Genomic DNA, 12,823 nt, shown 5'->3' on the forward strand with positions numbered 1-12,823 from the left:
CCTCCTGCCCATCCTTGGTTGGAACAAAAGCCACAAACGCAAAAGGGTAAGGAGCACTGGGCCTGCCTCTGTGTGTGAGACAGGGACAGGGAGGTTAGGATGCCAGGCGCTTTGGGCATCTGCTGGACGACCAGCGTGCAGAGGTGACCCGCATACCCGCACCCAGCCCTGCGTTCTGTGTGCGTCTCCAGGGCTGGGTGGGTTTGGACAAAGACGGTGGAACTCAGCAGCCCTCTATCCCCGACCTTACTTTGGGAGTAGGAGAGACCAATGAACTACTCTTCCACCTGCACCATGCTCATTTGGGGGATCTGCCTGCAAATAAATACGGATAGGAGGGCTGGGCTGCAGAGGTCCTAAGTGGCCCCTAACTCTGTGCCCTTTTTTTTTTTTAATCAGGTACAAAGTGCCTCAATAGGCTTATCCGGGAATCAGTTCTTTTTCAATGTCAAACTTGTTAATTTAAATGGAAATTAATTGCTTTTCTTGAAGATTTCTTTAAAAATTGGTTTTAAATGAATGCATTAGGCAGTTACATTTATTATTCATTGGTTTCATTTGCAGTATGGTCCCTGTGTCCCGCGGTCCCGGAGATGCCAGCACAGAGCGGAGATGATTTAATCAGAGAGGCCATTAATTAGAGATGGGCGGGGGAGGGTAGCTCCCAGAAGAGCTGGTGTCGCTTCCTCCATGGTCTCAGTGGGGTGGGATCTAGGCCCCTGGGGTTCTTTACATAATATTCCTCCCCAGATTGAGTGGGGGCCGTGTGGTGGGGCCAACGTGGGGGTGGCGGTCAGCACTACCTCTGTTCCCAGCCACTGGCCCCAGAGGTGACTCTCCCCACTCTTGCAGTCTGTCTCACCTTGGCCACCAGGGATCTGGCCAAAATAAGGTCCTCATCTGTTCTTCCCCTTCTGTGCCCCCCACTCCCCACCTTAGTCACATCACCAAGGCTCCTGAGGAATTGGCCTCTGCTTCTCCGGCCTCTTTCCGGCTCCCTCACGCTCCTTCCTGCCTCCCATACTTCCTAGCATGGCCGGTTCTTCACCTCCAGGAGCTGTAGTCTTCGTGTTGGGGCCCATCTCTGCCCAAGCCCCTTCCAGTGAATGGGCTCCAGGCGTGCGGTGAGGGTATGTTCAGCTGAAGGCACCCAGTGCCCCCTTCAGGCTGTTTCTACCTTTTAAGTAGTGAACTTAGAACAGGTGCGACTCATGTAAAATGATTTTGAAATTACAAAGCAAAAAGAGAAAAGGAAAAATATTGTGCCCTACTCTCTCATACCCAAATTCTTAAAAGCAGCCAAAGTGTTTAAAAAAAAAAATTTTTTTTTTTAAGTTGCCAGATGGTTCAGTGATGCACCAGCATGATCAATGAGTGAAAAACCAGTGATGGAGAATATTCATTGGAGGCCTGTTTTCATTGTTGTGATAGAATTCTCCGTTGTTTGGATCAAACTGCCTTCAAATTGTTTTCAAACAAAACAACTTTGGCTTGGGTCTCCTCACCTGTCTTCCCGAACGGCTCGCCCTGCCATGCAGCCCACCTGGCCCCCAGGATGGGCTTGTCTGCCCCTGGTGCCCACAGCTTGTGGCCTGGGACAAAGGGGGCCCAGCCGGGATGGGTCTCCAGGCTCACACTTAGCCTCCACCTTGCCTCCTCTGCCCCACTGCGACACACAGAGCAACCAAAGCATCAAATGTCAAAGGTCCCGTTTATTCCAGCAACCTGGAAAGAAAGAGTGTAAATAAAAAAAAGAAACCGATCCATGCACTCAACTCCTTGAAGGGGGGAGGAGGGGGCTTGGAGGGAGGGCCTGGGGGGATGGGTGGGAAGCAAGGAGGGAGCGGAAGGAGAGAAGAGAGAGACTGAGTGGCAGACAGGGAAAGAACTGGAGAGTCAGATCCATGAAAAGACAGAGACAGAGGGACATCAATAAAAAGGCCGAAAGAGTGAAGTATCAAAATCAGAGACCGACAGAGGAGAAAAGACACAGAGAGAATGCACTAGTAGAAATACAGGGGCAGAGAAGGAAAGCCCGGCAAAAAGGGAGGAAGAGAAAAAAACGGACAGGAGAGGGGAGAGAGAGGGCCCGACAGAGACAGAAAGCGAAAGGGCCCCGGGCGGGCGGAGTCGAAGGGCCCCCCGCCCCGCCCCCCGCGGCCCTCGGGCGGCAGCCTGAGCTCCCGCAGCCGCTAGGGGTCCCCCGCGGTGCTGATGACGTGGAAGAGGGTGACGTTGTAGAGCACCTGGTGGCCGTTGTTCCAGGTGTAGAGGGCCCGCTCCCGGGGGTTGTAATCCAGCATGGAGATATGGGAGTACTGATTGTGGAAGGGCACGTCCGTGTACTCGTAACTGGACGTGTTGGTGAAGTAGGCGAAGTAGACCTTGGCCCCGGCCAGGTGCGAGTTGGTCACGTAGAGCACGCCGCAGATCATGAAGGCCTCCCCGGCGCTGCGCTTAGGGTAGCCGGTGTCCCAGGAGCGCACGACCTCGAGGGTGTGCGGGTCCAGCCGGCTGACCACGATGTTGCCCGCGTTCTGGTTGGTGGTGTACACGGCCCAGAGCCCGCTCTCGTCCACCATGAAGTCCATGTCCGAGAAGCCGCCCCAGGAGTAGGGGAAGGTGTTGTTGTAGCCGGCCCCCGGGAGGCTCCTCTGCACCAGGACGGAGCGCGAGCGGAAGTGGTACTTGACTACCACGTTGCTCTGGTACTTGTTGTAGAACAGGGAGCCGTTGTACACCACGTGGCCGGTGCCTGCCCACGGCTGCGGCAGCAGGTGCTGGATAAAGTTCTGGCCCTTGATGAAGTCCCCCAGAGTGCGGAACTCCAGGACCCGCCGGCCCTTGTAATAGCCATCCATGTACCAGACCTACAAGAGAGCCGCGCGTCGCTGCCCAGCTGCCCGCCGCCACCCGAAGGCCCCAGCAACCGCCCAGGAATCACCCGTGGCCATTAGGGATCCACAGTCACTTAGTGGTCATGAGTCAGTCCGGATGTCCAGTGACCATTCGTGACCGGCCATAGTCCCAGTCATGGGATCATTTGATCAGGAAACACCATGGGTCTGAAAACAGACACTTGCTACCTAAGGATCAGGGCATATCGCGGTCCCTGGTGGGCTCCCGGGGCCCAGGAATTCCCCGCTCATTGGAGATGGGATGGTTAGCGGTCACTGGACAGCCCTGGGGTGACGAGGTCACTTGAATTCACCCCCGTAGCCACAAGATGACCCGGCCTGTCAGCAGCGTCTCCTCTACCGTCACCATGTCAGTCAGCAGGGGTGCGTGCCCTCACTAGGGCTGGTTATTGGGCCAAGCATCTCGAAAACTTTCATGCCAACATTTTCACGACCATTTTGAAGATAAGGAAATTGAGGCTCAGAGACATTAAGGAACCTGCCCAAGGTTCTCTAGCTAAGAATTTGGTGGCAGCCGGATGCAAATCCAAGTCTGATTCCCAAACCCAAGCTCTTCACCACTTGGTTGAACCCCCATAATCCCTGGGAGGCCAGTGATCATAGTGAGACAATGGCTATTTACTACCTCTAGTCGCTGTGACACTCAGTGGCCACCTACTGACCGATATCAGTCACTAGGATAGTCACTGGGCAGTTAGTGGATGGTTCCTGTGGGTCAGAGGTGATGGGCAATCGTGACCATGGAGACCAGTGGAAGTCCAAACGGTCAACAGACTTGGCTATTCTCGGGGCTGGAAGGTCCTCGGTCACCTGGGGTTACTAGACAGTCGAGGGGAGGGCCAAGGGCTCTGGAGATCCTAGGACACTTCAGCCTACAAGAGAGGCATTGGTGTGGAATTGCTGGGCACCTGTGGGCAGCCAGAGGCTGTCTAACCCAGGCTCTGACCCCTGGGGTGGGCACAGTCACTCACCCGGCTATCCGCACTGGGGGCCATCGTGTCGGTCATCCAGGAGCCAAAGCGGGACCCCATGGCCCGAATGGTGATGGGGTTACTGACCCCAGTCAGCTTCCCACAGCCTGGGAGGCAGGAAGAGGGTAGATAAGGGTGGAGGATGGGAAGAGCCCGAGCGACACAGGGCAAGGATGATGTGGTGTGATCAAACTGGGAAGAGCTGGGACCAGGGGTGAGGGAAGATCCAGAAATCTGGTCCCAAGATGGAGTTAAGTTGAGGGTAAGGGGACTGGGAGTCAAACCCGTCAGGGGCATTTCCAGTTTTGGGGTCTATTTTAGGCCTTGGGTAGAGAAGTCAAAGGTCAAAGTTTAGAAGTTAGAGGTCAAAACCATGCCCAGCTTCTGGGCACATAGGTGGTATTAGGGTTGGGTGTGGAGGTCAGGGGTCAAAGTCAAGGGTCAAGGCATACCCAGCTTCTGGGCGCAGGCATGGAGCCGGGCCTCCAGGGCCATCACCCGCTGCTGCAGGTCCTCGTACCCGTAGGCGCCCATCTCCTCCTGGATGGCTGCAAGGCTGCTGGAGAGATTCCTCACCTCCTCCCGCAGGTGCAGGATGGTGCGAGTGTCCGCCTTGTACTGCTCCAGGACTGAGCTCAAGGGCAACAGCTCCGACATCCTGTCCTTCAGCTCCTGCCCACCAAGATGGAACCCTCACTGATCCTAACCCCTGACCTTTGATCCAGTCCTGACCCCAGTCTTGGACCCATAGCTTCACCCCCTTATCTCTGATGCACACCTGGCCCTTGACATTTGTGCATACTAGACCCTGGAACCCAGCCTACCCTTGGTCCCTCCCAGACATGACCCCACTCTCAGAACTAATGGACGCCGATCCCAACTCTTCCCTTGGCCTCTGACCTGACCCAGAGGGACCCACCTGGAAGCTCTTGGCTGAGAGGGACCCATCAGCCGCCCGGAGTCGTGCGTCCAGGCTTCGCATGAGGGTCTCCATGCTGCGCACGTACTGGAGGTCACGGTACGTCCGCAACTCAAGGACCTCCATGGACTGGGAGACGTTCTGGACCTAGGAGCTTGGGAGGGTTAGGGAAAGCCGGACTCCTGCCCTCCCCAAGCCCTGAGATGTCACAGATGAGGCCTGGCGGAGCCGGAGGCCAGCACCCAACCAACCTGCTCCCCTGATCTTACCGGCAACCTCCCCGCCCGGTCTGGCCATTACCCCCTCTCACCTCCCACCCCTTCTTCCCTGGTCTCCAGGCTTACCCCCTTGCCCTGCCCCGCAGTCAGTTCTTCATACAGCAGCCAGAGGGAGCTTTTCAAAAGGAAGACCCTGCGGCCAGTCCTGCCTCCTCTCCATGTTCATCCACTGCGACCCACCAGCCCCCTTTCCTCTCACGACTCTAAGCTCCTTCCCGCCTCAGAGCCTTTCCACCTGCCGATCCCTCTACTGGGTGCACTGTTCCCCTCGTCCTGCCATGCTGGCTCCCTCACCCTTCAGGCCTCATCTCCAGCATCACCTTCTCAGAGTGGCCTTCCCTGACCCCCTGCCTCCTGTAGCCCTCCACCCTCTCTCCCTTACGTGGTTATGTTCTTCCCAGCTACAGCCACTATCTGGAACATTCTCATTCATCAGCCTCCTTCAGGTGAGATCCTCACGGGCAGACCCAGTGTCTAGCTCATCCACAGCGAAATCCCCAGTGCCCAGCACTGGCCTAAACTAGATGCTCAGTAAGTGCTTTTCAGCTACATGATCGAACTGAATTCCCTTGCCCTAGCCTCTCCTAACCCCGAATGAGGACCCCCTGGTTCCCATTTCCACCTGCCTGAGCTCCACCTGGTTAAGGTAAACTCAGAGACAGCACTGGGTGCTTGTGGAAACACAGATTTTCCTGAACCCCTGTTCACACGACACTTGGAAGTTCTCAGAAACCCAACAGCCCAACACCCACCCTGGATGCCACAACACATTTTTATAACCATTCTCAATAATCAGGGGATCCCACGTGGGTGTCCCAAACTGGCCAAGCAGTGCTGGTGTTGTGGGCAAGGCAGGATCCTGCAGAGTTCATGGGTGGGAGAGTCCAGGGCTGACCGGGATCTCTTCTGTTCTCACCAATCCCTCAACTTCCTCTTCCATAGGATAATGATGGTTAACTGGTCCCTTTAGCTGACTAATGAGCAGTTCAGCTGGATAGTGTCAAGGGACAGCAGTCAGTCTATAAAGGGCACCAAAACATCCTCAGGGATGTTTTGAATGGGGACTGTTTTATATCGACCATAGTCAGAAGGGGATAGAATCTTGTCTGTGTCTTGGGTTGGAGGGTGAGACCCCTCCCCAAGGGACACAAGACATTTTTCTCGGCAGGTGAGTCTGGTGAGTTAAAGAGCTGAGCAGGGCGTGCATGGTGGGGCCAGAGATCCCACACAGGAGACTCAGATGCTGCCTCCCTGTCCGCACACAACGCTCAGCTTCTCCAAAGAAGCACTGAACGCATATTGACTAAAATATCCACCTGGAGGGGAGCCAGGTTATCCACCAGCTCTGGTGGATATATGGCTATATCTGGCCCCCAGCTGGCCTGGATGGGGGCCGAAGGCAGGGTAGAAATTGGGAGATTTTCACAGTCTTCCCGGGGCACATGGAGGGTTCTTACCTTCTCCATCAGCTGCCGCAGCTCCCGGCTCCGGCCATCGCGGGAGCAGGTGCTCTGTGCCGGGATCACAGCCGTGCAGATGCATTTCCCGTCGGGGGCCTGGGCTGAGGTATACAGCTGCCAGCCTTCCTCCGGGCTTTGGAAGAGGGTCTGCAGGGAAGTCAGGGGTCAGAGAGCAGGAACCCAGTGGGGGATTCACCCTGCCCATGCTGGGGGGGAAAGAAGACCCAGGGAAGTGACAGATGCCCTGGAATGTGCTGGACCGTGTGCTGAATGCCTGATGCATGTAATCTCAATCCCTCCTCAAGGATACCCATTTTACAGATGATGAGACTGAGGTATGGGGGGATTAAGGAACACGGCAAGGAGTTGTGGGACTCAAGCCCTTCCACAAGACAGGAATTTATTCTCTCGCGCATGTTCACATACATACATCATTGCCTCTGTGTGTACGAGTGGGCACAGACCCACTTGTACTGATCCCCAAGCCTGGACCTCCCTCCCTGCTTTCCCAGCCCACTGTGAAACATGGACTCTGGCTATACCCCAAGAGGCACTAAGTACAACCCTACTGTTGTCATCTCCCACCCCACCCCTGCTCCTGAGAAGCCCAGGTAAGGTAATGGCCAAAGGGTGACAGAATCCTCATAGGGACTTCAAGGCCCTTGAAAAGAAAGCATCGTTGCACACTCCTAAATTCAACTTCAGGTCAGTTTATGATGCTTAGGTAATTCAGGGATCAGTCATGGCTGTTTCCCAAGCCATGCTCCTTGGAACACTGGCAATCTTTCCAGGCATGCTCGGTGATCAAATAAATTTGTGCATTGTTGGGTGAAACAAGTTCCTTTGATGCAGGACTTATCAGAGCCCTTGAAATGCTGATGTGCATCAAGAAACTCCAAAATTTTCTACACTTATTAGAAAATATGAGTGCTCATTCTACGCCTGGCATAGGGTCTGGGATAGGGCTAGGAAGAGAGAGGTGAAGAAAACATCTGGCTGCTGCCCATGGATGGAGGAGACAGACATCAAACATGTAACCCCACTGATATTTCTAGAACTATTTATTGCAGTGAATGCTCCAAAGAAAGTGCAAGGAGTAACAGGGGGTCTTCCTCAGGCTGGGGATTTCAGAGGAGGTACCCCAGAGAAAGGACATTGAAGTTGAACTTGAGGGATGAGTGCCAGGAGAAGGGCATAGGGGAGGGGACACTTTTGACAGCACAAATTCAAATCAATATCTGGAGGTATTTGAGAAACATTGTTCAAAAAGCATTGAGTAATCACCGGATGGAACATGGTGGGCCCCCAGATTAGGCCCTCTTGAGCTTCCCCAGAACATACTGGACTTAGTCACAACTCTCAGTCTTTTTGTTTTTATCAGGGCATGATGGTCTCCTTTGTTCAGGAAATATTTGGTAAGTTCCTACTGTGTGTCAGGCTCTATTGTGGACATTGAAAACACAGCAGTAAATAAAATGCACAAACACAAAAGCTCTTCTAGGAGCTTATGTTAGACAAAGACAGAAATAGACAAGTAAATGCCAAATATTTAAAGGGTGATGAGTGCCATAGAGATAAGTAATATAGGGAAGGAATGATGGGGGGGCGGTGCTGTGGTTGGGGGTTGCAATATTAAGGTGGCCTGGGAGGGCCTCCAAAAAAGTGTCATTTGAGTCAAGACCTGAAGAAGGTGAGGGATGAGCCATGCAGATATCTGGGGATGTTCCAGGCAGAGATAAAAGCAGGTGCAAAGGCCCCGAGGCAGTACCATGCCTGATATGTTTAGGAAACATGGAGAAGGCTGGCATGGGTGGAACAGAGTGAGAAAGGTGGTGGGGTGGGGGATGAGGGCAGGGAGGGGACAGGACAGCATGTTCAGGACCTCTGGGCTGTAGGAAGGACTTTGGTTATTCCTGGGGGAGGTGGGAGCCACAGAGGGTTCTGAACAAGGAGGGAGGTCACTAGACACAGGCGCCCTCTGATGGCTGTGAGAGAGACAGACTGGGGAGCAAGGACAGAAGACCAGGGCCAATGAGACTGCATAGGTCCAGGTGAACAGGATGGGTGGCCGTGGAGGTGGACAATGGAAGATTCTGGACCTAACCAAGATGTGTTCCTACATACCTGGAAGAAATTCTGATAAAACCCAAGTGTTTTACAGAGAAACAAAGCCCCACAATAATTGTTCATTTGGACAGCTCTTAACTGATCGCCCCACAGAAGCTGTTCCCATGAGCCGTAGCAGAGATAAGCCAGGCTGTGAGTTACGAGCAATCCTGGAGATGCCAGCTATTAGCCCACCTTTTTTCCTCTCCCACTCAATAAGGTCTTTTTTTTTTAAGCTTATTGTAATGTGAGCAAGTGATATAATTGTACAGATGAGCTTGACTCCTCCACTAATTTATAAGAAAAACAAACCATCCATAAACGCCATCTGAAATTATTGTAATTAGTCATTCTTTGAGCCTTATGTTCACCCTTTTGAAGTTGGGGGATCCCCCTTTTTGCCAGTCCACGTCTCCTCCATGGAGCAATGAAGTCACCCACCTTGCCAGCCTTTCTTGCATGCAGGTACGATTCAGGTAGAGCCAACAGTCATGGCTCCCCAGGCCTACAGTGCAGAAGCATCCAGGATCCCCCCCCCCCGGCAAAGCCCACTCTGCCTTTGCACTGGGCAGGCAGCAGAAGCCCCCTCCACCACCCCCCCAGCAGTCCCCAACAGTGCCACATAGGAGTTAGTGATAGATATCAGTAGCCCTCTCACCTCTCCGGTAGGAGGGCTCTGAGGGGCATGCTGCAGATAGTTCGCCAGGGGAACCCACTGGGATCTTTGCTCCAGGTGCCCACAGAGGCGCCCTGCTCCTTAGCTCACCCGGCATGGGAGTCCTTCACTTCCCCTACCAGTTCCTGGTGGTATCACCTCCCAGGTGAATACTCGCACTCAACTCCCCACCAGTTCTGCTTCTGAGGGAGTTCCACCTAGACAAGAAGGGGGGACCCAAGAATGCCTTCCACCTTGATTCCAGGAGGATGTGAGACTAGCTTTGTCTCCTTTCATGACAAATCCGGTTCTTTAAAACAAAACAAAAAAACTTGAGTCTAAGCACCCCCATCCGTGTCCCCCTGGCTCTGATCTCCAAGCGATTTGGACAGAACACACCCCCCCAACCTCCAAAGGTTCTCATTTGTGCAGAGACAATGCAGCCCAGTTCAACATAATTAACATCTCCTTTCTACAATTCCTAGTGTATCCTTTGAAGCAAACAAGCCATTTTCTCTCAACACGCGAAATATTGAATTGTAAAAGAGAAGCAAGATTTAAGTGGCAAGGAGAGAAGGCCTCCACGGCTTTCCTAAAATAATTGTCTGCGTTGGACGCACCTCGCTGAAGTGTTCTCTGCAGCAGTGTAATTAAATGCCTGGGTCTTGGCTGCCAAATCTCAGCACAGCAGAGATCCGGAGTTTTGCCTGGCAGGTTCAAGTTCAAATCCGCAGTCAAGTTCATGTCCCCGGGAACCACTGGAAATGTCCTGGAAGGCTCACTGTTGGAGAGTGCAAATGTCGGCTAACTGGGTTTAGCTTGGAACATAGGTCATGAACTCTTGGAGGTCACAGTCCTAAGAATAGAGAATGGCCTATCCTAAGAAAAATGCTTATGACAGCAGGTGTGAGAGCCCAGGAACTGTCCAGGTACAGAAACCTGCAATCAGGTGGCCGGTCTCACCTCAGATGTGGCAAATGTGCTGGAGAAGTTAGCTGCTTTCTTGGCTGAGCTGCTGGCTCTGGAGTTTAATATTCCTGCTAATGGGCTCTAAGTGGGGAAGCTTTGTGCTCAAGTAGCTGTTTCTCAAATCATCTTTTCTAGCTGGGATTTTTTTCAAATACTTTCACTGAGGATGCTGCCCCAATTAACCAGCAATCCCCGTTAACAGGTCCAGGATTGACATGCAGGAAAAATTTTTCTCGCTGTCACACCCAGGATCAATCATCTCAGCCTACAGCTCTACCACCTACATCTTGGTTCCAACACAATTCCTGGTTCCCCCAGGGGTGGAGGGACGGCTACAGTATCTTGGGGCAGCCATCCGTGGAGAACTGGCTATCGGGGGTTAGCCAGCAGGAAGAGAGCAAGCAGCTGCCTCTTAATAAGACAAGGATATTATTGCATTTGAGGCCAGGTAATTTAATCAGGAGGCAGAAGTGGCTTGGGGCTTATATATTTATTTGTACCCTGGCTTATTCCAGAGGACTCCAAGCGATTTACAAGGATATTTGTAAACTACCACACGATAGCTCCAATTAGAAAGGAGAGTAGGAATTCGATGTTTCTGGAGGGCAGTCTGCCAATCCGGAGCCAAAGCCTCAAGATTTCTTCGTTTGCATTTAACCCAGCCAATCCCAGTGGAAGAATTTAGCCCAGGAGAATTGTGCGGACGAGCACTTGATCGCTACAAGGATGCACATTAAAGGGCTGTTTCAAATTGGACCACTGGAATGTGCCCCCTCCAGTTGCTCGACAGTAGGGAGCTTGATTTCAAAACTTAAGGCACATGCATAGGAGGGAATACTACACAGCCAAGAAAATTAGAGTTTAGTGAGGATTTTTATTGTCATCTTCAGATTGGTCTTATCTTCTAAATTTCTCAATCCTTTAATTTTTTTTTTCTTTTGCAAGGGAGAAAAGGAAGGAAGGGAAAAGTGGGGACATAGACAGAGTCAGAAATTAGGCTAAGAAAAACTCATCCTTTTAAAACCCGAACAACCAGCATATGGTCAGGCCATAAATTTGGCTCCAAGTTCCTTAGCAGCCGACTCAAAAAGGAAAAGCTGGTCATTTATGCGGTTCCCAGTGTCCTGAAACAAAAGCACAGCAGATGCTCAGGAGCAAGCTTAACTATTTTCAGTACCGAGAACAGGCAAGGATCTCTCCCACGATCCTCCCAAAAAGCAGTCCCTGTGATGTCACCAGCATCTTTCCAGGCAACATTCTTACACTGGGTAAGGAGGGGGGTGTGGGCAAAATAGGTGAAGGGGATTAAGAGGCACAAACTTCCAGTTATAAAATAAATAAGTCACAGGGATGAAAAGCAGAGCATAGGGAATGTAGTCGATCTATTGTAACAACATCGTATGGGGGACAGATGGTGACTACACTTCTCGTCGTGAGCATTGCATAAGGTATAGAATTATCAAATCACTATGTTGTACACCTGTAACTAATATAGCAGTGTATATTTTTTCAGTTAAAAAAACTTATGACAGGGGCGCCTGGGTGGCTCAGTCAGTGAGGCGTCTGCCTTCAGCTCGGGTCATGATCCTGGGGTCCGGGATTTGAGCCCCGTGTCGGGCTCCGTGCTTTGCAGGGAGTTGGCTTCTTCCTCTCCCTCTGCCCCTCCCCACTGCTTGTGCTCATGCGCGTGCATGCTCTCTCTCTCTCTCTCAAATAAATAAAATCTTTAAAAAAAACTTCTGACAGAAAAAACTCATTTCCTTTGGATGTTTCTTACTCCTACTTGGATGGTAGAGTAGAGGCAGGTGGTTAAGAGCAGAGTCTGGGGGTCAGGCTGCCTGGGTTTATGTCTTTGCTTGGCCACTTGCTCATTTTCTGAAGCAAGTCACTTCATCTCTCCCTGCCTCGGGTTCCTCATCTGGAAAATGGACATGATATCTGTACCTACCTCACACGGCTGCTGGGAAGCTTGAATGAGTTAATGCCCTCTACGTGCGAGCGATTACAACAGTCATCAGCATGTAGTAAGCGCTATGTGTTTGCTATTATTATTATTATTATTATTATTATTATTATTATTATTACCCTCGTGACTCTAAAGCCAGTTCACTAACTTCCTGAAATCAAAACGGTCTATCTCGATGCAGGCACAGAAGTGAGATGGTCTGGAAGAACTGATGAGAGTCCTGTGGAGCTGGGGCTGAGGCCACAGGACGATGAACAGTCCCAAAAGGCCGATGTTGGAGAGGAGTAAGCCCCGTGGAAGATGGGTGGAGATGCTTGCTCTGTCCTCATCCGCATGTGGCTCAGTCGGCTCCCTGTCCCGGAGTATCTCCTAGATAGAATTTGACGGAGGGGAGTCCTGTCTCATCGTGGCTGGCCGGCAATCAACAAGTCTACACCACTGGCTCTTGTCTCTGGCCCATCCTCTGGTCTTCCTGGAACACCCTGCTTTTCCCACCTCCATGTCTTTGCCTTGGCTGGACCCTCTGCCATCAACACTCTTGCCCCATCTCATGGCCGGACTAACCCTTCCCATTCCTGGGG

The 12,823-nt window shown here is 52.1% G+C and overlaps 1 protein-coding gene across 2 annotated transcripts in view; it reads right to left on the bottom strand.

Annotated features, from left to right (window-relative positions):
* Positions 1-1,692: 1,692 nt before the first annotated feature.
* OLFM2 (olfactomedin 2) overlaps positions 1,693-12,823 on the bottom strand; it is a 58,416-nt gene continuing 47,285 nt past the window's right edge. For both annotated transcript variants that reach the window (XM_031035891.2, XM_006740590.3), the window contains exons 2-6: positions 6,544-6,693; positions 4,809-4,955; positions 4,342-4,561; positions 3,890-3,996; positions 1,693-2,870 (exon numbers count right to left, since the gene is read on the bottom strand). In XM_031035891.2, the coding sequence (XP_030891751.1) occupies positions 2,193-2,870; positions 3,890-3,996; positions 4,342-4,561; positions 4,809-4,955; positions 6,544-6,693 (1,302 nt within the window). In that variant the 3' untranslated portion in view covers positions 1,693-2,192. The remainder of the gene's footprint in view (positions 2,871-3,889; positions 3,997-4,341; positions 4,562-4,808; positions 4,956-6,543; positions 6,694-12,823) is intronic.

This window comes from Leptonychotes weddellii, chromosome 1, assembly GCF_054177405.1.
Source record: "Leptonychotes weddellii isolate Sample4059 chromosome 1, ASM5417740v2, whole genome shotgun sequence".
Lineage (NCBI taxonomy): Eukaryota > Metazoa > Chordata > Mammalia > Carnivora > Phocidae > Leptonychotes > Leptonychotes weddellii.